Genomic DNA, 27,630 nt, shown 5'->3' on the forward strand with positions numbered 1-27,630 from the left:
CTGGAAAACAATCCACAGCAGTGTTACTGCATATTTTATTTAAGGGCGTCGAGGCGATTAAGCTCCCACAAAACATCGTAAAACATCACTCTGTCACCACAAACGCTCTGCTGAGAGATTTCATGTGGCTGAAGAAATCAATCCATTACAGATTATGATCCAGTTAATAGTTATTAATGAGTCTATCCTTCCTCTCCTTAGCCCAGAAGGTAGTCGCTTGCACCCTTAAAACCTTCACCCTTGTGAGCACATTAATCAGGCTCTCCTGTCAGTATCTAGTTACTCTAGAATTGTATATTTTTAGCCGTTCATACATTTATATAGCCTGTTCACACCATCCAAGCTGATGTTCAGCTTTTTATTTTTTGAGATTTGACGTTGCAGTCTGATGAAGACTCACACATAAGTCTGATTCATATATCAAGAGGATTATTTATGGACTGACAGGTGGCGACTCCACTGTGGAGGACATCAGGCTGCATCGTCATAAATCTACAGGACCATCACAAGCACCACTCAGCCACCTGATGTGAATGTTGCAGGTGTGGCAAACAACCCGCCATCCGGTGTTTCATCAGGTACGAGGGCTGTTAAATGTTTTTTACACAACTGTTGCTGTTAGTGATTTCTACAGCTTCCTTTCAGTGTACATAATAACTCATACGGAAGCCCTGAGGGGGAGTGAAGGTTTTTTTTCTGGTGACACATTTTCTAAGTCTGATTTAAACTGATTTTATCTCCTGTGTTTCTGATTTTTTTTTCTGTCTGTGAAAACATGTGAACTTTTTTTTTTCAGGAGAATCTTTTTTGTCGTGCGTGTAAAACAAACATTTTTTACAGCCTCTCATGGTCAAAATAAGTATTACAAAGACAATAACTTAAATGAGCCTTACAAAAAACTTTTTTTTTATCTGTCTTCACAGATGAAAAACATGTAAGGAACTTAGATCATCCTCATCTGTTTTCTATTTCTACTGTAGACTGTGGTCCAATTTCGAGTAACCACTTTACATGTTTTTTAACACAGTTGTTATGGCTCATTGCCTCGGAAATGTTCTCACCGCAGTCCCAGCATGCTTCACACTTTTCAGCCCAGCAAGTGACAAAAAAAAACCATAAAAGATAAGCAAAGGGGAAACGATAAAGGCCTCAAAAATAGACACAGAGAGGGAAGCAAACCGTGCTGCCCAACCTTAGCCCCAGTTTAAAAAACAGAAGAAGAGGAAGGAAGAGGCTGGAGGCGTGGATGAAGAAAGATTGTGTTGTCTTCATATTTGTTTCACATAAACAAGTTCACACTTACATGGCGAAATGAAAGGCTCTTTTTGATATGGTAAAGTGTTTATGTGCTGTCTGAGCCAGGTGACATCTAATAAATAAATAAGTAAATACACACACAGGAGAAAAAAAAGAGGCCACCCATGCTACTGAGTCACGCAGGAATGTTTGATAGACAGTGAAGTCAGCCTACGCAAAAAAGAAAAGGAGAACAAATCCGCCTGAAGGCAGAAAAGACGTGTAAAAATTACAGTACTACACTCCCAGTGCCACTGCATGAGTCTTTCCCCACACTGCAGTCAGAAAGAAAACCAGACACAAATATACAAATTCTATGTTTTATTTCTACCTTGTAACAGAGACAGTTTGTGACTGATTTGAAAAGAAATGAAATACAAATAAAAAATACAGTTAAGTTCTGTTTTTCTTAATTGTAATAATCTAATAATTTCATATCTACCCAGCGACAGTGCATGGTGCAAAACATCCCTGATTGATTAAAAAAATCCTACACTAATAAGCTTGCAGAATCTAGCGTTAAATTTGTCAGTAAAAACAATATGAACCAAAAAAAAGTAATAAATGAGCAGATTCTTAGAGGTACTAACAGTAAATATAGAGTTAAACGATTAAAAAAATGTTATAAGCAGAGGTTTGTACAGCTATGAAAATGGGAATGAAAGCGGCCTTTATTGGGCCACTTAATTAGAAGACAGATCTATAAGTTCCATAATGTTTCAACACTATATTATCTCTTACAGGAGCCACTTGTATTGTTGGAGACACTCTCTCCATTGGAGACGGTCTCCGCAACATCAGAGCTCTCAAGCCTTGTATTAATATTTATCGTCCTATTAATTAATACCACACATTTCTGTACATTTTCAGATTGCATTCAACATAACTTCATCCACAGAAGGCAGGTCTGTATGATTCACAAATCAAAAGAAATGACCTTCAAAGCACCAGATTGCTCTGAACATGGTCCCCCTCCCCCCATGGGCTCAGCAGCATCTCAAGGTTAGGTTCAACTCACTCTAATTTAGCCACCTTAAAATGTGAACATAAACTGCAAGTCCTCTGACTTGGGATAATGGTGTTCGTAGGTGTGTTTTTCTTAGTATATGAATATAAACACGATTTCCTCATACCGTTTGTTGGAATTTAAATTTCACTTCCTGAGTTGATCTTACTGGATGTGAATTGAACATGAGCGCACAATGGGGTCTGATGATTTTTTTTTTTGTCACCTGCCCTCTCCCACACGATATATCCGATGCAGTTATGAGTATGCACATTGTTAGAAAGCCAAGTAGGATTCTTGAATATAGCGTACCTACATTGATTTTATTTTTAAAAACAAAATTATATTCTGAGGTACTGAGTTGAAAAACCTTTTGCTGAGAAAGTGGAGGGAGAAAGGCTGGGCAGGTCGATGGCTGAATTCCAGCTTCCCCACCCTCTGCTTAAGTACACGCTTGTGCACCTACACTCAACTTGGACCAATATCTACTGTCTTTGCAATGTGGAGAGCTGCGGTCACGTGTTCCTACTTGGACAGAGGGCTGAAGAACGGGGACAAACAGCTGACAAATAAAACCAGACACAGCAATTATGTAACAGGGGGGAAAATATTAAGTTTGGATTATTAGAAATGGGCAGTGAGATACCCTGAAACACTGTAGAAAGAGATATTTTTCACCAGTTTTAACAGCCTGTGCTCGACTGCTTTCACTGGGGGAACCCTGTTCGCCAACTGAGCTTACATTTGTGACATTAAGTGGTAAAAGAGATACTTCCTATTTTTTAAAAAAGCGGCATAAACAAGCAAAATGTCTCGGAATTTGATTTCATTCACGGTGACTATGTGGTTTGAGGGGTTCACAGTTGTCACAGGATCCACTTTCATCATTTATAATACTGAGAGTGAAATTATCTCCGTCTATGGCTCTTTTATGCTTATTTCAACAGCGAGCAGATGAAAGGAAAGCAGAAGTGCTGTCACAAGCGATGCGAGTGCTTTATCTTTGCTAATTTACATAGCGCAATCTAAGAAGCTTAAAAAATTATTTACTAATTGCTGTACACTTGGGAATTACCTGATGTTGCAAACAAAAACTGTACGCTAGATTCATTTGGGAATTTGCTGTACATGATTATCTTGAGTATATTATGTTTGTCTTACAGTAAAACGATGATTTTGTGCTCAGATTCTCCATCAAGTTTAAAGGACAGTCTGCTACTAGGCCATTATTGATCCATTACTTGGTTTTATCCAAACACAGCTGCCTTTAGCGCTCATTTTCCCAGTTCTATCTTGCATGTAACAATCATTTGGCGTGGGTTTAGATTAAAATAAACCCACTCTTTGTTTTATGATGGACACAGCTGAAGTGGTCTTGACTACAGCACTTCCAACTGGAAAGGTCAGAGCAATGATTCACCGTCTCAACTCCCTTTGATAGATTTTTTCTTTGATCACAGCAGAATATGGTAAACCTACAAGCCACTTTCTCCTCCGTCTGCATCTTGAGTATGCTGTGTTAAAGTTCAATACAGATTAAATGCCAGATAAATGGTGGACTCTACTCGTGGAACATGTCAACTACACATGGTGATAACAGTGAGGCATTGAGCAACAGAAGCTCGGAGAAAGGGCTGTTCGCTTCCTGCTCCTAAACATCATAATCACCCAACAATTATTAGAGAAAAATAAACATTTTGCATCGAAAAGATCTCTAATCAAGGATATATTTTTTGTGATAAAACAGGCAGCATCTCGTTCTCTGCTGCAGTCAATGAATTTCCACTGAACATCTTTGGCTAAATCACACTGAAGCAACATGTGAAATGCCCCTTTGTTTTAATGACCTAAATGACACTTTCCAGCCTCTAAATTTTAGTGTGAGAGTCTTTCTTAAGACATCTCATCAAGGTGCTGTGCTGTAAATTCAAGGTGCCACTCAAAGGCAAGCGCAGCCACGATGCATGGCAAAGGTTGCTGACAAACATGACAAAGCAATGGCAAACACAAAGTGATCAGCGTGATGGCATAATTCCAATAAATGGTTAATTTTATTCATCTTTAACTTTCAATGAACTAAAAAGAAAGAAAATAAAACAAGAAAAAAGGAAAAAAATAAAATCAAACCATGTTGGTTTCATGTATCTACAAAAAAGAAAAGAAAAGAAAAAAAAGAAGCAAAACTATTTCACATCCATGATCGCATTCTCAAATCATTGGTTTTCCAAAGGGAAGAGAAAAAAGTTATTATCTCCTTGTGAATCCATTTCATTCAAGGATTCACCTGCACATAAATCCACCTATGCACCCAGTGTGTGTGGTATGTGCCGTTACCTTTGACCGTGCAACTTGATCCCAACCCCCCCGCCCACCCCTTTACACAGACATACACAGACCTCTGAAACAGGATGTACAAAAGCTTGTGTTTAGCATTAAACAGTGCAGGGCCTTAACATAAACAGCTAAGGCTCCTCTTTCTCTCCCCCCCTTCCTCGCCTGCACCCGGGTTTGAAAAAAACATCACGGATGGGCAAGAACCCACCTCTACAAAAAGACAGGAAAACAGAGCAGAGGGTACAGGAGGAAGACAAAAAAAAAAAAACATACATACAGAATACAGCAATTCCTTTTGTGTCATTCACACTCTTTTTTTTTTCACACACTCACGCAAAAAATTGCACGCAAACAGCCAAACAAAGAGTCAAAAATAATTGTAGAGAGAAAAAACATGATTGAACCCTGGACACTTGTCTGCTTTGCTGCCATTTGGTGACGAGGGAAAAACAAGTTTGGGAGGTAGAGGAAAAAAAAAAAGAGTGTTGGGCCGACGGGGGTTGCAGGTTGTGGGAGGGGGACCCAGCGGGTGTTATTTCTTGGCCTTGGCAGACTTGGCTGAATTTCGTGGTGGGGTGACCGGTCGCCCAGATCCCATTCCTCCCCCTCCGCCATAAGGATACAATTTCTTATCTGCTGGCTTCAGAATCTGCGACACAAACACAGAAATTCTTGTTTAATTTTGACACACTGTGAGGACTGACTGCAGACATACACATTTGTAAAAACACAGGCTCAGTTTTACACACCTGGAAGGAGCACATGAGTGTCTCATCCACACTCATCATGGCACCGGCATTGTCAAACTCTCCACAGTAGTTGGGAGCCGAGAATAAGGTGACGAGTTGCCGCTTTGCGAAAAACTCATAACCATCTTCTACCACCTCAAAACAGAAATAAGACTGTCAATACCATATATAACAAAACAGAAGCAAGAAAATGAACAAGTCAGTTTGTGACTCGCTTGTTGCCGTTTTAATCCAGCTGGTTGAACAGAGTAACTAAGGCTCATCAGCTTGTTTAACTGCCTGAATGACACTCAACTTCTTATTGACATGTTTGGTTATACAGCATATTATATTTTAGCATATCTGAATTCATCTGCCTTTCTTGTTTATCTATAGTGAAATGAATCTACAAAATTAAAAGAGGACAAATGCAGCACTTCAGTTAGCAGGGACACAAGGCCTCTTGGCTAAACATTACCTGGTGCGCCCTGCATATTAGGTCCATGTCGTGTTTGTGCAAAAATTTGGCCACCACATCTGCCCCGAATGTGAAGGAGACACCACGGTCGTTTTCACCCCAGCCCAGCACATCTTTGTCTGGATCAGCCCACAGCAGGTCACACAACAATCCCTGGTCAGGCACGTCTGTGGGTCGCATTACTCTGCGGATCTGCTCCATAGACTGCAGATCAGGAGAGAGGCCTGGAGGGAGATCATAACCCCAGTTAAGTCCGGCTATAATGTGTATTATCTAATCCTCACAAAATCCTATATTAACAAGGGTTACCTCCATGACAGCAGAAGATTTTCTCATCTACAATGGCAGCCACAGGTAAACAGTTGAAGCAGTCTGTGAAGGTCTTCCACAGCTTAATGTTATACCGTCGCTTACCTACCAACACGAAAGGAGAGATGAGCACTTGGTGACACAGTCAAGAGAACAGATTTGACTTTCTTCCTGTTAACTAAAGTAGTCTGCACTTACACTCGTCATAAAAGCCATAGATTCGATTAATAGAGGCGCATTCGTGGTTTCCACGCAGCAGGAAAAAGTTCTCTGGATATTTTATCTTGTAGGCTAGAAGCAGGCAGATGGTCTCCAGTGACTGCTTCCCTCTGTCTACGTAGTCACCCAGGAACAGGTAGTTGCTTTCCGGGGGGAAGCCTCCATATTCAAACAGCCGGAGCAGATCATAGTACTGACCATGGACATCACCTGCAGAGGGCAGCAGAGGAATGTAATTTAAACACTATATTTTCACAGCTACTGGGTGTAGCTGCTTTTGCATCTAAACGTGCACACTTATCAACTGATATGGATGTGCCAAGTATTTAGTTGATCATGAACAAATTATCAGGTAATAATCATCTTCTCTTGCGTAAGAGTCAGTCTATAGTGTAACCTCTTTATGACTTTATGATGATGATTTATGATGCATCATTGAAACTCACTGACCCTACATTAAAACTCACCACAAATTTTGAGGGGAGCTTCTAGCTCGAGCAGGATTGGCTGGCTCAGGAAGATTTCACGGGACTTCAAGCAAAGGCCACGAATCTCACCCTCTGTCAGCTGGACATTCTTCCCTGGCCGGGAGCCCTTAACTGAAAGAAAAAAGGACAGACACTTCATGTAAGATATAATAAAATCACAAAGACACACCTATGCTCAGAGCTGTAAGAAATACTGAATGAAGAAGAAGGACATAAGGCACTGGAATGAAACGTGATCTTTGGATTTAAGCCAGACTCCCAGACTGGGAAGTTAACACCTCCCACCAGCCAAATGCTGGTAAATTCTGTTAGCAGTCCAGTCTAACAGCCACTTCAGCAGGTAACCACATCATTTAGACATAATATATTCAGCTCTTAATTTGGGAAATCACAAGTCACTAACACAAGATACCATTCTAATGTTTCTCTAACCACACCACAACAAGATGAGCCTGTGCAGTGTGCACAGAGATGCAGCAGCTGAGAAAACCTGATCAGTGGAAACGTTGTCAGCCTCAAAAGCACGTCTTTCTGCTTAGGTGGCAGTACAAACTCGAGCCTGAAGAAAGACATGAAACCCACTTCCCCTTTTAGCTGATGTGGCTTCAGCAAAGACATTGCAAACAAGCAATTAGGGACTCTTAGTATGCACTGTCAAGAATGCTATGCCGGTGGCTGTAATAATATCACTGTTTCAAATCCCAAATAAGGCCAAATAACAGGTTGTACTATGTTATTTCATCAAATATAACCTGTATTTATAATGGAATGATGGAGGTAACATTCTGTTCTTGTCATACTTTTACTGATGCTATCAGAAGAATCCAGCAGGTTTGTCAAGTCGCTCCTTGTCATGCTTTTTCACACTTACCACACACTGAAAGGCGCCAAACATGATAAAGGCTTGAACAAGAAATCCAATTTATTTTCCTGACAGATCATTTGTCTTAAAATGACACATTCCAGTGATATGTGCTGTCATGGCTCAAATGCTAGAAAAGGTAGGAGTGTGATGATGACAGCAACAGAAAGACGACCATCCAAAGAAAAAGAAGCTGGCCGTCTCACAGGCGTTCTCAATTGATTTATATCAAACTAGAGCTACCGTTCGTAAATAATAGCAAAATATTTTCACACTGGCAGGCCAACCATAGGGTGTGGACCTGATGCCATGCAACTGTACCTTAGCGCCTGTGTGTATTATGTAAGACTGCCCCTGATGGAGTTTGGAATCTGGTTTGTTTGCATCACTGACAGAATCAATCACACCCCCATTCCTACATGTACTGCTTGATGCCAAAGCAGATCCCAACACAAACTGTACAAGCATACTATTAAGGAGTCTCTTTGCAAACGAATCCTACCACCACCAACTGAACAGGTAATGTAGTATAGTGGAGACGGAGCTGCCTCTGATCATTTTCAAGCTTCATGTGAATCAAGCTTTTCGCTGTTGTCAGGTGTTAACCAGTCAACAGGTAAATAGACAAATGCTTACGCCTTTAAATGCCAGACAAAGTGACTAAGATCACAGGTGAGTAATAACAGGAACTATAGCTCTATTCAACACTAATTGTAGCCTAATCATTTGTACTTTCAGCTACTGGAAAAACAAGAAGCAAGCTCAAAGGCTAAGCTACACAGCTATGGCTGAAACAACAGCTGTTAGGTTTACCTTTACAAGGTATTCAAGGTATACCGTGGTATTAAAATTATATTGTGTACATTTGTTTCACTTATGGTGTTGATTTCTGGAGTGTCTTTACAAATGTAAATGTAATATATATACACGTTTTTTTTTTTTTTAAATGTTAGCTTGTTATGAAAACTCTTACAATTGCAACTGAGATCATAATCACTCAGGAATCCAGTGAACAAGATAATCCAGTTAAACACTGACAGAAAACTACCACCACTTTCACATTGTAACCATGAGGCAATGACCTAAAACCCGTTTCAAATTTAGTCGACCTCCTTCACACATTTACCCTATCTCCTTCACTTTGACCTCATAAGCCCAAGTTTAATAATAATAATAATAATAATAATAATAATAAAAAAACATGAAACCAGAGCCTTACTCATACAAGTAAGGATGCAGGTACAAGCATACTTTCCTTAAACCTGCCAATTGCCTTTGCAGTGAAATTACTTTTACTTGTGATGACAACTGTGTAGCAGAGCCATCAATCACAGTGTACATGAAGCAAACATTTGTGACTGATCAGACTTTTGTATGTGAACACAGAGACTGAGTTCATGTACCAGGGCGGGAATTTAAAGACAACACAACTTTTAGCCCCATTTCCACCAAGCAGCCCTGTCCAGTAATTTTGTGTTTTCAATGATCTAAAGTTGTGGATAGCACCTATGGAAACTGCCCCATGCTGTCTTGTTTATTCGTTACTCTTCTGTTGAGGTACCTAGTAAACTGATCCCATAATAAAGAGTGGAGTTAAAACACTGCCAGTTAAAGGTTCAGAGGGTACTATACCGAAAGTGCTTTGGTGGAAACAAGTCTTTATAGAGCAGCTTTTGATAAATTGTCATATATTGGATCAACATACTGTGACAAAAATTATTATTTATATTCGTCAAAATAACATAATTACTGACCATCTCTAACTACAATGAATCCACAGAGAATAAACCAACAAATGGATGTATAAATCATGACACTCTTGAAGCGGGAACTAAAAGTGAAGCCCTAAACAGTGAAAAGTAGTATAAATACTGCAGTGCTGCTTGTCACTTTAAACCAGGATTACAGAAGGCTAAGCCCTGACAGAGCTTACTCCAAAGTTAGCCACATAGCCAGTGGGCAACAGTGAGCACATCATGAGGGCGACAGACAAAAGACTTTCCACTACACTGATCAGGGGACAGAAAACAATGAGCTGGACCAGCACATCAGAAAAGCAGCGTTGGAAAACTGGAATCAACAGTTGGTTTGGTCCAGCCCGCCTGACTCAGTGCTGGGTGTTCCTGCTGAGCTTATGTGATGCAACAATCTTCAGACATGCTTTTAGCAACACGCATTCCCAGAGTTCACTTAGCTCTAGATCTTCAACAGTAATCCAATTGAAACCACTCATTATCCAAACACATTTAATTGGTTTGGTCTCGTACACAGTCAGCAAGCAGGTGGGTTGTTGTCCACACAGAGTCGGTAATTTATCAATCTTTTGATGCAGCACCTGCAGTGTGACAAGTATTCTTGCGCCTATTGTAGCCTTTAACAAAATAGACCAACACAGTAGTAATATTTACTGGCAAGTGGTTAATCTCAGCAATAAAACCACAATGGCTGACAAAAAAAGGTCAAGTGAGTTACATAAGAGGATATAAATACTGCCACTGTCAGGCTTGTTTGTCTTCCCCTGTGTTTGGCAGACAACCTTATCACGGCCCAAGTATAACAATCCATGTACAAAACACACCAGCAGAAGGCAGGGTCCACGGTCAATGTCAAACTCCCAGGAGGCACTGTGACTGCACATGCATAACTGTGAATAATCCCAATCACATCCACCAGCTCAGTCTAGGCTGAACGTGCAGGGGTCTATATTTAAGAAGGTAAACAAACAGGGCTATGGTCATATTTATTAACACTGTTGTTAGGCCTGAGAAAATTCTCTGTACCAAGCATTCCTCAATTACTGGCCAAAACATCTTTTAATACTGTGGCTAAAGGTGCATTCTTTGTGATCACAACTTCTAGAGACCTCAAGACCCTGAACCAACAAATGTGACGCCTAACCAACATACATGATGTTGCTTCTGTGAAACATTAACAAAAAGAAGTCTCTATCAAAGCATTTCCATAGGGGATACACACAAGTGTACATGTGAAGCAGGAATAATTCCCACACCCAGTGGACTAGCCTTGCAAGGACAACTACAGAGGTCATAACCTTATTTCTTGTGCTCTGAAGATGAACTGTACAGCTGGATATGAAGAGATTTATGCTTCCGTTTGATGTCCTTGGGACTCCTGTTACACAATCACCGTGTGAATTTAAAGATAAACATACACACAACCCAGACCATAACAAATCTGCCGACACACATTATATACAGTGGGCCTTCAGACATGTGTTAGGTTTAGAAGGTCAAAACTGAATAACAAAATCACTCCATATCTGCTGTTACATGTTTCTTTGTCCAACCTGATTTGGTAACAAATAAGATGTCTAACAGCTACTACAACATAAAAAGTGCTTAGAAATAGTCTAACATATGCATGAACGGAAATGTATGTTTTCACAAGGAGCACATAACCTGCACGCAACACTGCTTTGGAGGGAAAAAATTATGCTTGCAGTTCATATCTTGCTTTAAAAACAACCGTGAAGAAGCAGAGATGGCCGACCAGCAGTTTCAGAAAGTATTAGGAGTGAGCATGTGCAAATCAAAGCATCTTTGATTTTACAACTCATTAACAAGTTAGTATGAGGAAGACTGTGGCTGTAAATTGTAATCAGACCCTCAACAAAACAATGGGCCCAACATGGGACAGTCCTCCAATGTAACTGAGAAGCTCTGGTGGGAAAGGGGCACACAAATGGGGTTAAAATAAAAAACTGACTGCAAGTGTTCTTACAATAAGCTATTGCCAACGAATGTAAACATCCATAAGTAATAATCCCTCAATTCCACATTGCAAAAAGTCAGTCTAACAGTTACAATTCAGACTGGACATTTTATCTTATTTTGAAATGTGTGTGAAATCTCGGCCCAGCATCATCGACCTGATGGATACAGCTACAAACCAGAAACATATCACACGGTGGACTTTGTGTGATCATGTTCCTCCTTTTTCGTGCTACTTCAACCATCCCACCTCGATTTGCAAACAACACCGTAACACCGTATCTCTAATGACAACAGACATTGATAAAAGAGTTGAATGGTTCTTTCCAATCAAATAACGTAAGCTCAACAATCTTAACAGAGCAGAGATGGTTTGGCTAAAATCTTTCATCCAAATCCAACCATCAAGTCTGAGAACACAGCGATCTTAAGTAGGCTACTACAACATAACGTGACTAACGCTGCCTCTAACTTTACCCGGCATACCTGCTATATAAAATACACATTTCATTCACTACCATCAAGATATACCCTAAATTAATAGAAGTATATTGCCGTTTAATCCTTCTCACCTTCCAAGAGACGCTGAATTATAGAGTCGATGTTTAATTTGTCTGGCTCCGCCATTTTCTTTATTTTCTGACGTTCTCGGGCAGTCAAGACCTTGGTTTTCCGTGTTGCACCCTAGATTCAAGAACAGGGACAAAAAGAGACGGACAGTAGTAGTTAGCTACTCATAATATATGCTGTACTATACATCGACAACTAACGAGTGCCTCGCACTAGCAAATCGAGCGATATTAGTGGACTGGAACAATGAATGAGCTTGATGAATTGAGCTAAGCAAGCAAGCTAGGTAGCTACTAGCCAAGTAACGTAAGATACACATACAGCAAACTGAACGGCTAGTAGCTAACGTTAGCTTTGTAATATACGTTAAAAACTGGGGGGAAAAAAATGTCCCCGAACCTTATCTTCGGATTAACGGCAGTCCTCCTGGGGTGAATAGTGTGTAAATATTTCTCCTTTCAGCTCAATCTTGGCCCTTTCCCTTCGGTTTGTCCGGGTCCCTCCACTCTTCCCCCAGGAACTTTAAAAGAGGGCCGTTTCTACCGAAGTGTCTAACGTAGGAGGCTGAGTCAAAACGAGGGCTGCACACGTTCCTAAGAAGATGATTGGTCCGTCCTGGAATTTAGAATCCGAATCGTCGCATTTGATTGGACTCTTGCTTGGTCCGTCATTAATTGAACTCCGCCCCCGGTCGTTTCCCAGGCGCATCAATGGAGGGAGAGCTCAAAGTGCGCCACCGAGTGTTTGCGATCAGAATTGCGGTGTAAAACCTTAAAATTTAACTTTGTGCTGTTTCAACCAAGTCGCTGCAGTTTGTTCAACGTGGTCGCAGTCGGTTTGACTACTTAATTGTTGCTGCTACATTTATTTGGTGGTCGTCAAACGTCACCACAAGCTTCACAGCCAGGAGACTTTGGGAGGTAGTTTAAGCTGCTGCCATTTTATTTTTTGCACGTCCCAACAAAAGCAAAGGATTTTCGGCCAGGACGTGTTTCTCTGCTGCTCAGAGACGTAACGTATAAGGACAGCCCACTAAACCGCAATGAACAACAGAAAAAAAGTGTTTTGCTACTTCTGCTTCAAAACTTGGAAGACTCACTTAAAGGCACCACCTGATGGCAGAGGCCTGCAGCACATTTACAAAACATCAATACTGATTTAAAGGGTAGCTCCACCAATTTTACACATTACGGTGTGTTTACCACGTTTGCAGATGGCAAACTTGAACACCGGCAAGTTTAGTCAAAGCAGACACATCAACCACAGTCAACAACAGCAAGGAATTAAAGAGGGAGAGAAATTCCCCAGAATCCCTTATAAAATCACCCAATTTTGTGAGTTGATGAATTAGGAGAAACTTTATAAACTTTGTGAAAAGCTGTCTGTGACAAATTTTCAATTATATGGGCCTTCTTGTAAATTCGGTAAATATTTTATATGTATATATAAATGTTATACCTGTTAACACACTTTAATGTGTAGAATTGGTGGAGTTACCCTAACTCAATACTCAGTTACGAACACTGCAGTCTAGATCACATCATATATCAGTAAATCTGATATATAAACATTGCTTGCATTTAAAGAAATGAGCATGCAATTGCAAACTGATCTGCTGAATTAAATTGAATTATGCAAGTTAGAGGCTGCTATAGGAATGACTAAATTACACTATACTGAAATAATGTGATGTCTCATTCGTTATGAACAATATAAAACAGCTGACGGGAGGAAGTACCAAAATAGTAAGAACAACCTCATTCGTTGCCTAAGCTATCAATTAAACTTTTTCATATATGTGAAGGCTATCATGTAGGCAATCTGCATCAACATTACACATTCAGAGCCAAAGTACACCACTAAGCAAACGCAATGAAAAGGTCAAATTTAATCTAATTCTAGACTTTGGCTCTCTGCTCAAGTAGACAAATTTGTCCAAATAAGATTTCCTAATTCTAAGCAATTACGTGCAACAGGATGTTATTGCAAAAGCAAGCAGAGTTAATCATGTATAACTCCTGTCCAATTTTGTTATTCAGAATCTTTATCTTATTTTATTTTTGGTCTTTGTTTAACCAGGCAAGCCACTAACAACAAACTGCTATTTCCACTGGTGGCCTGGCAAAGGGAAAAGTCTCTTGAGGGAGGGGAAGTAGGGGCTAAAACAAAAATCTCAAAGGGAAATTCGATTAATATCTTCAAAGATGCAACTTCCTTCACATTCTGAGATAATTCTGAGATGACAATCACATTAATTTGAAGAGACAGAACAGAATTTTTCAGAGAATCTGAGATAATAATCTTGTTATTTCAAAGAATTAGGGTAAACACTTTTTCTCCTATAGGCTGTGTGAGTTTGTGCTGCCCTGAACATTGAATCTTATTGTATATTCTGTATAAAAATACTCAGTGTGCCTCTCCATCACTGAGCCCTCTTCCAAACTACAATCTATTTATGCCTGTATATTACGCCTGTATATTACGCGTCAGTGTCAGTGTTCATGATTGTGTGTTAAACAAGGCCATTTAGTTTCACAACATTCCTTTTCATTTCCTCATTTCTTTCCATCATAGGATCCATGAAACCTATAATCTTACACAATCCCAATGAGTCTCGGTTCCCTAAAGCAGCATCCTACATTCGTCATCAGTTTCGACAGAGGCGGTGTAGAGGGGTTATCTATGACCTGCAGGTAAGGAATCTCAGGTAGTATTCAGTCTTCCAGGTGAGTCATTTTTCTTATTTTTAGCAAAGAAATGATTCACTTAACATCATCAGTGTAGTCACAACAACACCTGTCTTCTGATCAATTTGGACTACTGATGCTAACACATAATAGCTTGTTTTTTATAGAAAACTCTGAGGTTTATCCATCAAGGTGTGTTAAGTAAGAACTCCTGAGATCCATGGCAGGTCTAAGATGGAAAAAGAGAGGGAAACAGACGTATAGGACAAGTCCAGTCTGGTCTTGAGGTCCTTCCCTCCTGTGTTCTTCCCCCTTAGACTTCAACCCCACCCTAAACCTCACATTCCTCTACAAATACCCCCCCATCTTATCACGCAGCCTCTGTATAAAACTTGTACATCAGAAAACAGCAACTTCAAAACAACGCACAGGCAGGAAGAAAGGAAGAACCTCAAGAAACATCTCACCTAATTTTTCCAAGTTCAGAGGACGCTAAATAAAAGGTAATGTTTTTTTAATCCACTTTTTATTCAGATGGACAGCCTGAGCTTTGAAAAGAGTTATGATTCTGCAAAAGCTTGAAATGACAGAGGATGAAAGGATTGTTGGAGGATTAGTTGAATACCTTTTTATGTGCACCAGCAAAAATCTGGAAAAGTGCAAATAAACAGCTGTGAGAGGAAAAAGCAGCAGCATGTTTGTGATTCCTTTTTTTTTTTTCAGTAAATGTTTTAATGTGTGTGATCCCTGTTTTAAGAAAGGTTTGATGAAACTGCACATGTACCCCTTAATTAAAAAAAAAGTATGTTTATATGCAATATTCAGTCATTTTGAGGCAGAAATTATTTAATTTTCAGGAACAGGAACAAAACATCCTGCTAAGCAAAATCCCGTGACCCACATCAGATTAGTTTTCAGTGTTCAATCTGCTCTGAAAGTTTGTGATCTGGGGCGAGTCACATATGCTTAAAAGTAAGATATTTTTGTCCTGGTCTAAATTCAACCCAAAGTTACCCCATCCAACCCTGACTGGGTTATTGGCGCTCCTTTGTTGTTTCACAAAATTTGTGGTGTAGGAAACTGGGTTTAATGGTCATCCTTAAGTATAATATGAGAATTTTTTCACGTTTACAGCTGGTAAAGGATCATTTGAATTGTTGGTATGGATGAAGAACAAAGAGAACGTCTTCCTTGCATGAAAAGATTATCCACATTGTATTAATAATTAGCAGTAACTAACAGTCTAGAGAGAGTATAGGCACATATGCGCTTTTTTTGTGCCTGAATTTATGTGTTTTCAAGTTTTAATTTAGGTATTTTCGTTTGAATTTTTCCAATATAAAAAAACACACAATTTATCAAAATAATGCAACAGTTATTTAAGGATTAAAACATTAACTTAAATATATTATAATTAATCAAAGATCCTCTGATTCATGATCAAAAGTATATAAACTGCACCACTTTCCACGCGAAGAATTTCCATCATTCTTTTTTTTCCCTTTAATTCTTTAATTCTGGTCTGTATGGAGTTGAATCAATGATCCTAAAATAAATAAATATAGTTTAAGAAAGATTTTCCAAGTGAGAAGATCTGAGGGAGTGGTTGAGTCTGTCCTGGGTGGAGATCAGGGGGCCCAGGGCCTGTCAGGACATGAATCTGTTTTAAAATGTAGCCCTAAGCCAAATAATCCTGTGAAGGCCTGTCAGAGGGAACGGGTGTTTGTCTGAATGTGCGTTCAACTATGCAATTACAAAAAAAACCACACAGAGAAACAGCTACACCACTGTAACAACAAATAGACATCTTAGATCTGTGAAAGAGATTCACTAGCTCCTCCTCCCTAACCAATGAGGGAAACAGGCTGAGTTTTATCAGCACTGAAGTTGCACTACTTGGGTGTTAACAGTACAAATTAATATAAATGAATCATGTATGTGCAATGAAACAGAAATACAGTCAACTGGGAAAACCAATTAAAAAAAGGCATCTCTCCTTACAAATGACCAAGAACAAATAATAGCAAAAGTTGTAAATATCAGCTTCATGCCTCTGATCCTTCTCTCCGTCTTGACTTTTTTTTCAGGATGGCATCTAAGGGCGTTCAGATTGTATGTGTGGCCCTCGGGGTCCTCGGCCTGATCGGGGTGATCGTATGTTGTGCAGTCCCACGCTGGAAGGTGTCGTCCTTCGTAGGAGCCAACATTGTGACTGCACAGGTAATGAAAAACTTCAAGCTCTATTAATGAAAAGTCATGAATTGGAAGAGAGTTGAGAGGTATGGCAAGGATGTAAAACCCAACATAAAGTGTATTTTTCTGCAGTGCGCTGACCACACGTGTCATAGAAAGGGGTATTAACTTAAAAACTGTCTTTCCTGACAGTAGAAGCATTGTAAATCAAGTTGATCTTTGTATGTAAAACCTTTTAAAACAAAGTCCATTTTTTTTACAGTACTTGAGTAAATGTGCTGCCTACGTCCCACCTCTGGACAAAATGACTGACCCTCCCTTTTTCTTTCTGTCTGTGTATGAGTAGAGCACTCAGGACGGCCTGTGGACGAGCTGTGTGGTGCAGAGTACCGGCCAGCAGCAGTGCAAGAACTACGACTCTCTGCTGGTGTTGGCCTCTGACCTGCAGGCTTCCCGCGCCATGACCATCATCAGCGCCATGCTCAGCGGCCTCAGCCTCCTCATGCTGTTCTGTGGGGCCGACTTCACCACCTGCATTGAGAACGAAGACGCCAAACCCAAGATCAGCTTGGTGGCAGGGATAGGCCTGCTGCTGGCCGGCCTCTTGGTGATCATCCCCGTCAGCTGGTCCGCCCACAATATTGTGCAAACATTCAACAACCCCTTGGTGCAAGCTAATCAGAAGAAGGAAATGGGAGCGTGTATCTATGTGGGCTGGGGGGCCGGCGTGCTGCTACTTATTGCTGGAGGTCTGCTCTGCTGCTTCAGCAGACCCGGTTCTGGTAGCTCCGGAGGATCCGCAAAGTACTACAGCAACGGTGCTTCCGCCCCTAATAAAAATTACGTGTAGTGGCTTTATGAAGGGGACTGGTGTTTGAGAGAAAGAAGGGGAGGGGGATTTAGTTGGTGAAAGACAGGGGAGCGACAAAGTAGATGACATGGGGGATAAAAACCGAAAGAAGACAATAGAAAAGTCTGTAAATACTGAATACTGATCTTATTTTTTTTTGTCATATTCATAGTAATGCTGGTGATGTTTTCAATTTCAAAGCTGTTTCACAAATAGGTGCCAGGTTATGCAAAAGCTGTCTGAAAAATAAATGGAAATTAAAAGATATACAAGCTGTAAATTATACATCAAATATTTTGTGATCTTAGAATTAAAAAGGGTTTTAAAAAGAGGAAAGTGTACTTGTGAGGTCTAAGGTCTATAAGCTCAACATACAGTATATAAAAGAGCCACCAGGCCTTGATAAATGTACTAGTGATTCATGTTTTACTTATTGTTTGGACCCACCTTTCTGTTTATATTGCATTGTCTGTTTCTCTACAATCTTAAATGTTTAAATCTCATCTTTAACCAAAGGCACCTCGCGAGGCCTCAGGGAGCATCTGTGTGCACTTGTTTCTCTGATGATCCATTTTTAAATGTCCACGACATTTCAAACATTTTATACGACTTTCGTTGTTGCTCTTATTTTGTTTGTTTCTCATTTTGTATAATAATGAGTATAAATGATTAAAATCTGGTGTAATTCAAAAGTGTGTTTCGCGTGTATTTCATGTGTGTGGAACAAAAAGTGAACACAATATTTTGAAAATACAGAAGACTTTATTTCAAACTAAAAGCATATATTAAAATAGGGATTTTTAAAATTGATCAGACAAACCAAATAAACAAATTCAAGCTTCAAGCCAAAGAAAAATGACGTTTCATTTTTTTCAACTGTTGTCTGAAAACCCTCCCTTTGTCTCGCTACAGTCAGAAGTTACAACAGTCTTTCGTCGCTCCATTGTTTCTCTCTTGACTTCTGGTCTTTTTTTAATTTTATTTTTCTTGTTTACCAAACTTCTCTTAGTTTAATGCTTGCTCTCCAGCTCACTCACACGCTTGGTCAGCTCCTCTATCGCTGCTTTGAGGTCTTTCACCTCCTTTCTCAAGGACTGGACCTCCTGAGGGACAGACACGCAAAGAGAGACAGAGTTAGGATGTGATGAAGAGTTTGATTACGCAGATTGTGGAACCATATTTTATATTCAAGTTGAAATTAAGTTGATCTTCGTATGTAAAACCTTATCAAACAAAGTAAAATAAATGTAGTGGAGTAAAAATCTTTAATCGTCTCACCCCGCTGCTGTCCTGTTGATTCCCAGCCGAGGCGGTCGTGGTCTTCAGGAGACTCTTGTGAACTTTGAACTCCTTGGCTTTGGTGGTCGCTGCAAACCCGTCCTTTAGAGAGATCAAAATAGGCGGGGCATCTTTTCCTTGAAACCACTCGTCGGCTTCAACTGAGGGCTCGGGACCGATGGTGTCTGGGTACAGATCCTCCTGAAACAGGTCAGACTGTGCAGGAAAAAAAGGAAAGAGTGAGTTAAAGATAGAAATGCACAAATTAACCTTAACCCACAAACTAATTCTGACTGATGAAATTAAATATAGTGTATACTGTACCTTGCGTGGCACCGTCATGACTATGGGCTCACATTTCCTCTCATGAAGTTTGTAGAACCTGAAAGTATAAATATGTATTTATATTTTAAGTTCCTGAGTTAGCAGCACTATAAACAATAATATTAGAAAGTCCTCATCATCACGTTTAGCATGTTAGCATGCTAACTAAGAGTACAGTTGAGGCTGACAGGAATGTCTTAGTTTTGAAGGCGTTTGGTCAACAATTTAATTGACAAGATGTTGGTGCTTGATGAAAAGTCGGGATGCCCATCGTAAGTAGGATTAATTATGAGTATCTGTGCAAACGTTCATGGCAATTCATCTCAGAGTCTGGACCAACTGACTGACTGACCAACAGCATTGCTATCCACAGAGCCACACCTCAAGCATAGCTAAAACACTGACCTACTTCTTGGTTTATAAAGACATAAATGCCACTACCTGGTGATTTCACATTTGTTGACCTCCAGACCCCTCTTGGGCATAGAACCAATCCCCTTCTGGCTCTCCTTGCTGCTGTACATGGACAGGAAGTGGACATAAGGAGCTTCATCTGTAATCTCAAAGTAGCGGATACTGCTGTCCCCCTGTGAGGAAAATGTGAAAGTCAGCTGTGTTTGTCTGTGTGGGTGAGACAAACACAGAGCAAAAGTTATTACAACATCTGAATCTAACCTTGCCACAGAGGTAGACGACTCCAGTGTCTGGGTCGAAAAATGGCAGAAGGACGCCGCTACTGGTGTCCAGTTCCTGCAGGGTCAGTGGCTCTCCAAAGTTCTTCTGTTAAACGAGATTCAGATACATCCACAGAGTTACTCATTTGATTATATCCAGTGTAACATGTTTGTATAGAGAGGCCTCTACAGCAGACTGCAGGTAATCCACGGATTCATTTAATTGGGATTCATGTGGGATATTTCAGAGCAACAACGCCCTTAGTGCTGTAAGCTGGACGTTGTGTAACAGCAGTGTTGTGAACACAGTAAAGAACTCCCTAGTGACAAATTACTAACATTTGGTGAGCACCGCTGTCAAGATTTTCAATTCAAGGCCATGATGAAACCTGTTTGTACAATTTCCATGTCTAGGTTCCTGCTGTTGTAGTTGTTTGGTCTGCGCTCTTCTCACTGCTCTGACGTGGGCAGGATTGTTGCTCACGTTGCCAGACCACTTAGTCACATCTGATCTAACCCCGCCCACACACTCCTGATGAAGCAGATTAACTGAGTTTTTGACTGCTAAATTTAACAAAATATTTAACTTAGTAATGAATATTTAATGTTGTCGAGAAATGCTATACTAAATAAGAATAAGGATGATGGATTTAGGAAATAATATTGCTGAAGTTGAACATGCAGGTTTGTTGACACTCACCGGGTCCCACAGCGCCACCTGTCTCTCACTCATGCGACTGAAGCCGGTAGTGAGGATCTTCCCCTCGGACACGAAGACGGCCCTGATGGGCCTGGAGCCCTCATGAGGCTTCTCCTTCTCCTGTAGGTGGAGCAGAGTTGGAGGTGTTACATACACTGAAAAAAATGTCAGCTTTCTGTGTGGACACAGAGTTACTCATAATAATAACAAAATATATTATTATATTTTACATTTTAACTGTAAAATATGAATGATTTAATACTATGAAAATGTCCTTTTTGTCTGCTTCTTCTTATCAGTATCACGCAATAGAGCTGAAAATAATGATACAAAATTAAGAATTATAATTATAAAGTAGATAGGTTTTCCGCTTAATTTAACCAAATTGCTGCAGATATAGATTCAGAAAGACAAACAAAACCATTTTTCAATAAGAATGAAGCATGAGAGCGAGCAGCATTTTATAATAGCTGTTTTTTCTTATACATACTTAAAGAAAACACATCTCGCTCAGAAATTAAAGGAAATTACAACTGTCACATCATTATCAGAGCTGACACAATTTGTCGAAATATAATTTCAGTGATGTTTCAGCCATTTTTGTATTGCGTCAAGTCACTTTAACATTGACACCGGCGCAGTGTTTTTAGGGAAGGGACAGTAAGAGCCGGAAACCTACCAAGAGGACGGTGCCCTTGCGTGGGTCCAGCACCCGCAGAATCTTGTCCTTGCAGGCGGTGAGGATCCTGGAGCCGTCCCTGTTCCAGCAGGCGCTGTAGATGAGATCGGTGTGTACGGTGTCGATCCTCACCACCTCCTCCCCACGAGCCACATTCCACAGGATCACCACGTTATCACAGGCTGCATGGACACAATGAGATAAAAGTGGTGAATGAGACGAGAGTTACACAGTTTCACTGTGGCCCATTAATCTACAGCATAAATCAGTACTAAATTAAACAAACAATCAGAGTCTCTGTGTTTCTTCTTGGGAAAAATCCTCTGATATACACACAATGTTTTTCAACTATGTTCGGAATAAACAACAGCACTGATAGCTGCCATGGATACACAGACAAGTCTCGACAGAGCTGAATCATGCACTCAATGATCTCTTCTATGCAAATAACCTCATTTACATTAGGAATGTACCACATAACGATTTATCACGGACCTACAAGCTGTAACATCCATAAATCAAAGGTTTGTACTATTTATTATCAGCAGTTAGAGCTGGGTGACAATTCAGTGATTTCCATATCATGACATTTTCAACTATATTGCCCAGTACCAGTAGCTCTCAGCTGTAAAGAGTTTACCATCATCACAGACAGATTTAGTGATTTGGTAATGCTGGCAGATTTTCAGCCACTAGATGTCACTATAGCACCAGCATCTCAGACCGAAAACAAACCGGCCACAGCTCCCCCTCCTTTCATGTCCTCAGCAAGAGTTGTGAAACACAGAAAGCGGCCCCTCCAGCCCGGGATACAATGCTGGCAGTTAACTGACTGCAAGACACGATGTTTTCCTAACCCTAACCAGGTGTTTCTTTGTGTCTACCAGACCATAAGTATACTGTGAAAACTGTGAAGGTGCATCATAAAGAAATGTAAAGTTTCAAAATATATGTGGTTTGCAGAAACGTACTCATTTCACGCCAACATTTATCCTGAGGACTGGGTTGTCTAGACACAAAACGAAATAAACAAAAGAATAAAGTTACCATCGAGTACATTGGGCAAGTACGAGGATTTGACTCACACACACACAAACACGCACGTGCAGCCAGACCGGCTACCAAAACAAAGATCAGAGAAGCCTGTATTACAACAGAAGTGTGACGTCATTCTCTGCTCAGGAGGCCACTACTCCACTAATCTTTACATAGCAAATAGTTGTTTTCTGCTATTTTTCTTGTTTACCAAACTGTCAGTATGAGAAGGTTTCAGATGCAACCTTGGAAACTCTACAAACCTCTCCCCCTGCAAAACAAGCCCATTTCTCCATTTCTTTGCAGCTAAGGAAGTAAAGCAGCTGCAGAGTCTAAAACACACCCACCTGCACATGACGCTATGGTGGACGAGGAAGACAAAAGACCTGATCTGACCTGATAGCTGGTCAAAAATAAATTGAAAATGTCATTAAGGGTATCAATAAGGGTATTTGGCAATTATGAGGCGAAGAAATAACAATAACCTAGTCTAGCACATCAATATAAGACTTTCACCCAAATAATGTGGTTTAATAAAAAGATATACATTGAATTTCCCTAAGGGGATTAATAAAGTATGTCTTGTTGTTGTTGTTGTTGTTCTTCCTCTTCTTCTTCTTCCTATCTTCTTAATCAATGAATTAATGTAAATAAAAGCTGTCCTAGGAAAACAAAAAATTCAAAAAAATAAACACCTATTAAGCAGAAATAATGAGGATAAACTATGAATTGTGTTTAGTCTAACAGCTAAAAATGTATCTATACATAAATGTTGGTATTGTAAGCTATCTTATCGAATGGCCTTGTAGTAAAATGGTCAGTGTAGGTTCCCTAAGGTTTGCTATCTTCGCTCGGACTAGAGAACCTCATACAATTTTATTAGCTTTATAAATATAGATAAGTTATAACTCTGGCAACAATATTTATGAATGTCATGTTTGGCCTCCTCTGTGACCCAAATAGCCCATGAACACAGCACAAACCATATTTGGAAGTTCAATTTCTTTCAACTTCATGCTGCAGCTGCAGCTGGATATATATGATCAGAGTTGAGCGTGAAGCAGAGTGGGTGGGTGCCGTAAGAACTTCCTGTTCAACAGAGGTGTGAGTCTCAATACATATAATCTTGGCAATACATCTGTGCCGTATTGTACTTTCAGACCACCCTGGTTCCTCGAATAGTCAAGCTACATTTGTGTACAGAAACTCTCCGTGAGACCGTGTAAAGTCAGCTCCAGTCACAGGTGTGTCTTAGCAGGCTCATGAGGGTGTAATACCTGCACTCAACAGCACATTGTGAGCGGTGGGGTGCCAGCTCAGGATGCCAACACGTTTGGAGTGACCGTCCAGCTTGACAACAGGATCTGTGAGTGACGTGGTCAGTCCGCCATCTGGGATCTCCCAGATCTATTTAGCAAGGAAACAATTCAGTGAATTCACACACATCACAGTGCAATGTCATGTAAATGCTTGAAAGATCAAACTGAAATATTCCATCATGTTTGCTGTAGCGTTATTTAGTAAGGCCTACCATGACGCTGCAGTCCTCAGAGCCACTGGCAATGATATTGTCATTGTGAGGACAAAACTCGATGTCCAGGACCGGTCCTGTGTGGCCGCACACAGTGGGGTAGGACATGTCGATACGTCCAGTCTGTAGAGAGGGAAACATCAAGAAGGGTGATGAGCACAAAACTCATCCATAGCGTCGAAAGAAACAAGGCAGCTACAGCTCAAATGAAGCGAAGGGACTGGAAGGTTACACATAACTATGATGGAGTCAAAAACATGACGATTTGGTCCAGGTGGGAGGTGGACGATGACAGTCAGCTGATATAAATTCCACAGCTATGCCTCCAATTACTCTTTAATGTCTCGTAACTGGGTTAGATAGGAGATCAGGGCCAGGAGAGGAAGTCCCATGGCAAAATCTAGTCTGCCCTCCCTCGAAACATCATGTCTGACTCAGGGCATCATCAGGGCATCATTCATTTTATGTGTTATCGACTGAAAAATTCAGGATAGACATTTTTCGAGCACGTTTTCAGCTCACTGACTTTCTGGAGTTTATCAACACATTCAAAGCGTTTATTGGTCCTTATGCAAGATTACATAACAGCACTATTATTTATCTCAAAACACGATGAGTGTTACCACGTCTACACAGTACATTTCTCTGCAATTTTACGCTCACTGGACCTGCGACTAATTTTTGTTCCCTTGAGAATTTTGTACTACATCAGAGATAAGACCATGGATAATGTGGTTTCTGCAGGGTTCACCGAGTTAAATTAAAGGGCTTTTGAGACCTTTTTAATACCACATAGAAAGCAAATTAATGCCTGCTTCACGATTAAAGTACAACCCCGATTGCTTAAAACGTTGGGATGGTGTGTAAAATGTAAATAAAAACAGAATGCAATCATTTACAAACAGACTGTGTTTACAACATGTTCCTGAGCCCATGTAGGATTATTCTTTATGCAATTATGTGTTTCACAAAGTGGTGGACCTCGAACGCTTGTGAATGACTGAGCCTTTTGATGATCCAGTCATGATACTATCACCTGTTACCAATGAACCTGTTTACCTGCGGGATGTTCCAAACAGGTGTTCTTTGAGCATTACACAACTTTCACAGTCTTTTGTTGATCCTGTCCCAACTTGTTTGAAACACGTTGCTGGAGTCAAATTCAACATTAAAATTGACGAGGTAAAATTTTTGTCTTTGAACTGTTTTCAATTGAGTGTCTGTCAAAAAGGATTACAAAATTATCATATTGTGGTTTTATTTCTGAATAAAATATAAGGCTTTTTAATGTCTTCTTTTTGAGGAAACTGAATTCAATCCAAGATCTTTCAAGACTTTAAAATTACAAGCCTGAGGGAACGTACAGGTGAGCTCCATTGAGCTCAAATACTTTGACAAATTCAGATGTTCACATTAACAGGAACAATGCCACAAGCTCTGTGATTTTCCACTTTTAAGGCACATCAAATGCAATAAAAAAAAGGTTCAAGCCACCTAACATGCTCCATAAGTGACTGTAGAATAACCAAGCTGAGGCCACATCCTGCCCTGACTGAGCTGACAACAAACTCCTAATATGGTGAAAACTTCTCAACAGCAGAGCGAGTGACGTGTAGAGAGACTCAAAGTCGGCATCAAACTTCCTTATTCAGCTAAACGTGTGATTGTGGCTGGCAGTATTCAAATGTTTAGTGTAAGCATGCTGTTGAACAAAAAAAATATCACACCAACTTTGCTTTTTAAATGATCAACATGTCCAAAAATGGTATAATGAGAGACAGAAGGATGTAAAGAGCCACACAGCACCCACCTTGCTCAGGGGCAAGACCATGAAGGCTCCTCCACCACTGGCGTCCACAATCATGGCCACAAATTTGGGGTTGACGGAGCAGAAGTTGCTGTCCCATGTCATCTGGGAGATTCGGATGTCATCGTAGCATTGGTCAGCTTTCACGCCCTGACCAAAGACGTGACGGAACTTACTGGTCCTCACAACCTTCCTGGACATGGTGAACTGGAAAGAAAGCATATGTCTCAGAATGAAAAACTTTTATGCGTGCATGAAGCCTGAAACAGTCTCTAGTCTGGAGACATCTATTACTGCAAAAGCCATCATTAGAATGCATTCAGACTAATCATGTCGTAAAGATTTACCTGTAACAACTCCCTTTATGTTTATGCTTTTAGATTTAATGTGGAAATAAACTGACAGACACGAAGCTGACGAAACAGCTGAAAGACACGACAGAGGAAAGCCAAAAAAAGAGGAAGCAAAAGCTTTCACAACTGCTTCCTCTAGACTGTCTGCAACTCTGCCCCCTTCTCTTTCTTTAATTTTGGATTCTGTGCGCTGAACAACTGTTGATTGTTGAAGACAATTAAAAAGACAATAATATGAATACAGATGCTATTCGTCATCGGTTGAGCTGCACATGCTGTTTACCTTAAAAGGTAGAAGACTGTCCCAAAGCAGCAGTTAGACCACATCCTTTAAAGTGAGCAACGCAACCACCAACCTTTCTCTCTTGCCAAATTTGTCTGTCACACACTCGTGCTCTCATTGATTTTCCCACAGGTATACATACTGGAGAACATACTGCATCTGCTAGCTGCAAGTTAAAGTACGTGAAATAAATGCATCGTTTACCAACGCAGGAATCAAAGTTGCACGAGTAATGAGATTTCTACAAAGCCTCAAACTGTGTAGAATTTCAGTCAAAAGCCGCTCCAGCTATTCAACAACAGCACCGTCATTCAAAAACACTGAATATGTTTTGCTTTACCTCCATTTGTGGATTTTACTTCCTGAAATCTGCAGCCGCGCCTAAGCTCAGACTCCAAAGCGTACACCAGTTTTGCTGCATGTGCATCACAAGACCTCTCTGGCTGCTCTGCACCTAATTTAATAACCTTTTACAGAGTGAGCCGTAATTTTATCAGGAGCCTAAATGCATGTCAATAATCTCTCTCCACCACTTTCTCTCTCTGGTGTGATGGAAAACATTCGCCTGGTACAGAGTAGGAAGCAATTCACTAACTTAAAACAGGATAAACTCAAGCCAGGTGGAACACGAGGATCAGATGATGCTAAATTCAATGACGTTGTATAATCTTTACCTGTTATTTATCTATAAATATCCCTGTTATAGATGAAATTATACCCACAGTGATGTCTTATAGGTTTAAACGAACTGTGTGACAAACTGCAGACAGATGTCGAGGCCTACCTGGTAGTCGTGTGGGGGAGATTCAGCTCAAGGAGTTTCAGCGGTGGAGCAAACACCCTGCCACCAGAATGAGGACGTAGAAGAGTTGGTAGGTTAAAGTACATCACAGAACTACATGGAGGAAGTGACAGTTTCAAATGGTGGTGGAAGTGGGAGGTGTCGGGGTTCAAAATCTGCAAAAGACGACATGAAGAGGAAGACGTGTACACCGTATGAGTTCTTTTGTATGATTATGTTAATGTTAACATGTCAGGATGATACATACTTACATGTATTTCAGGCTAATCCAAGCCACAGGTGCCAACAAATGGCAGCGGATTCATGCCATGGTTGCTCAGGTGTCAACTTATAATCAGAGTCACTGCATTTCTGAAATGTGCAGTGATCACTGAATGGGTTAAAAGGCACTACCAGGTCACAGAAGTTATAAA

At 40.4% G+C, this 27,630-nt stretch overlaps 3 protein-coding genes across 3 annotated transcripts; 1 reads left to right on the plus strand and 2 right to left on the minus strand.

Annotated features, from left to right (window-relative positions):
• Nucleotides 1-4,672: 4,672 nt before the first annotated feature.
• Nucleotides 4,673-12,581, minus strand: ppp1caa (protein phosphatase 1, catalytic subunit, alpha isozyme a). Its single transcript, XM_084371900.1, has 8 exons — nucleotides 12,421-12,581; nucleotides 12,024-12,135; nucleotides 6,838-6,969; nucleotides 6,350-6,580; nucleotides 6,152-6,256; nucleotides 5,843-6,066; nucleotides 5,386-5,520; nucleotides 4,673-5,285 (listed from the first exon to the last, which is right to left on the minus strand). The coding sequence occupies exons 2-8, from the start codon at nucleotides 12,076-12,078 to the stop codon at nucleotides 5,169-5,171; spliced, it is 999 nt and encodes a 332-aa protein (XP_084228026.1). The 5' UTR covers nucleotides 12,079-12,135; nucleotides 12,421-12,581; the 3' UTR covers nucleotides 4,673-5,168.
• A 2,493-nt stretch (nucleotides 12,582-15,074) lies between these two features.
• On the plus strand, nucleotides 15,075-18,453 carry cldni (claudin i). Its single transcript, XM_084371907.1, has 3 exons — nucleotides 15,075-15,211; nucleotides 16,796-16,928; nucleotides 17,248-18,453. The coding sequence occupies exons 2-3, from the start codon at nucleotides 16,797-16,799 to the stop codon at nucleotides 17,749-17,751; spliced, it is 636 nt and encodes a 211-aa protein (XP_084228033.1). The 5' UTR covers nucleotides 15,075-15,211; nucleotide 16,796; the 3' UTR covers nucleotides 17,752-18,453.
• A 40-nt stretch (nucleotides 18,454-18,493) lies between these two features.
• Nucleotides 18,494-27,292, minus strand: coro1a (coronin, actin binding protein, 1A). Its single transcript, XM_084371885.1, has 11 exons — nucleotides 27,200-27,292; nucleotides 25,783-25,986; nucleotides 23,973-24,095; nucleotides 23,719-23,848; nucleotides 21,407-21,588; nucleotides 20,728-20,847; nucleotides 20,029-20,133; nucleotides 19,795-19,940; nucleotides 19,354-19,411; nucleotides 19,030-19,245; nucleotides 18,494-18,854 (listed from the first exon to the last, which is right to left on the minus strand). Exons 2-11 carry the CDS (start codon nucleotides 25,978-25,980, stop codon nucleotides 18,762-18,764), a joined length of 1,371 nt encoding a protein of 456 aa, XP_084228011.1. The 5' UTR covers nucleotides 25,981-25,986; nucleotides 27,200-27,292; the 3' UTR covers nucleotides 18,494-18,761.
• Nucleotides 27,293-27,630: the final 338 nt, after the last annotated feature.

Source organism: Pagrus pagrus (assembly GCF_965226575.1).
Source record: "Pagrus pagrus genome assembly, chromosome: 13".
NCBI classification, from domain to species: domain Eukaryota; kingdom Metazoa; phylum Chordata; class Actinopteri; order Spariformes; family Sparidae; genus Pagrus; species Pagrus pagrus.

Coding starts and splice junctions, on each gene's coding strand:
- ppp1caa (XM_084371900.1), bottom strand. CDS start 12,078: ATGGCGGAGCCAGACAAATTAAACATCGACTCTATAATTCAGCGTCTC. Junction 6,581..6,837: donor AGCTCCCCTCAAAATTTGTG/GTGAGTTTTAAT, acceptor TGCCCTCTGCAG/GTGATGTCCATGGTCAGTAC. Junction 5,521..5,842: donor TAATATGCAGGGCGCACCAG/GTAATGTTTAGC, acceptor TTCTGTTTTGAG/GTGGTAGAAGATGGTTATGA.
- cldni (XM_084371907.1), top strand. CDS start 16,797: ATGGCATCTAAGGGCGTTCAGATTGTATGTGTGGCCCTCGGGGTCCTC. Junction 16,929..17,247: donor CCAACATTGTGACTGCACAG/GTAATGAAAAAC, acceptor GTGTATGAGTAG/AGCACTCAGGACGGCCTGTG.
- coro1a (XM_084371885.1), bottom strand. CDS start 25,980: ATGTCCAGGAAGGTTGTGAGGACCAGTAAGTTCCGTCACGTCTTTGGT. Junction 21,589..23,718: donor CAATGTGCTGTTGAGTGCAG/GTATTACACCCT, acceptor GTGTCCATGCAG/CCTGTGATAACGTGGTGATC. Junction 19,246..19,353: donor TCATGACGGTGCCACGCAAG/GTACAGTATACA, acceptor TTTCCTGCACAG/TCTGACCTGTTTCAGGAGGA.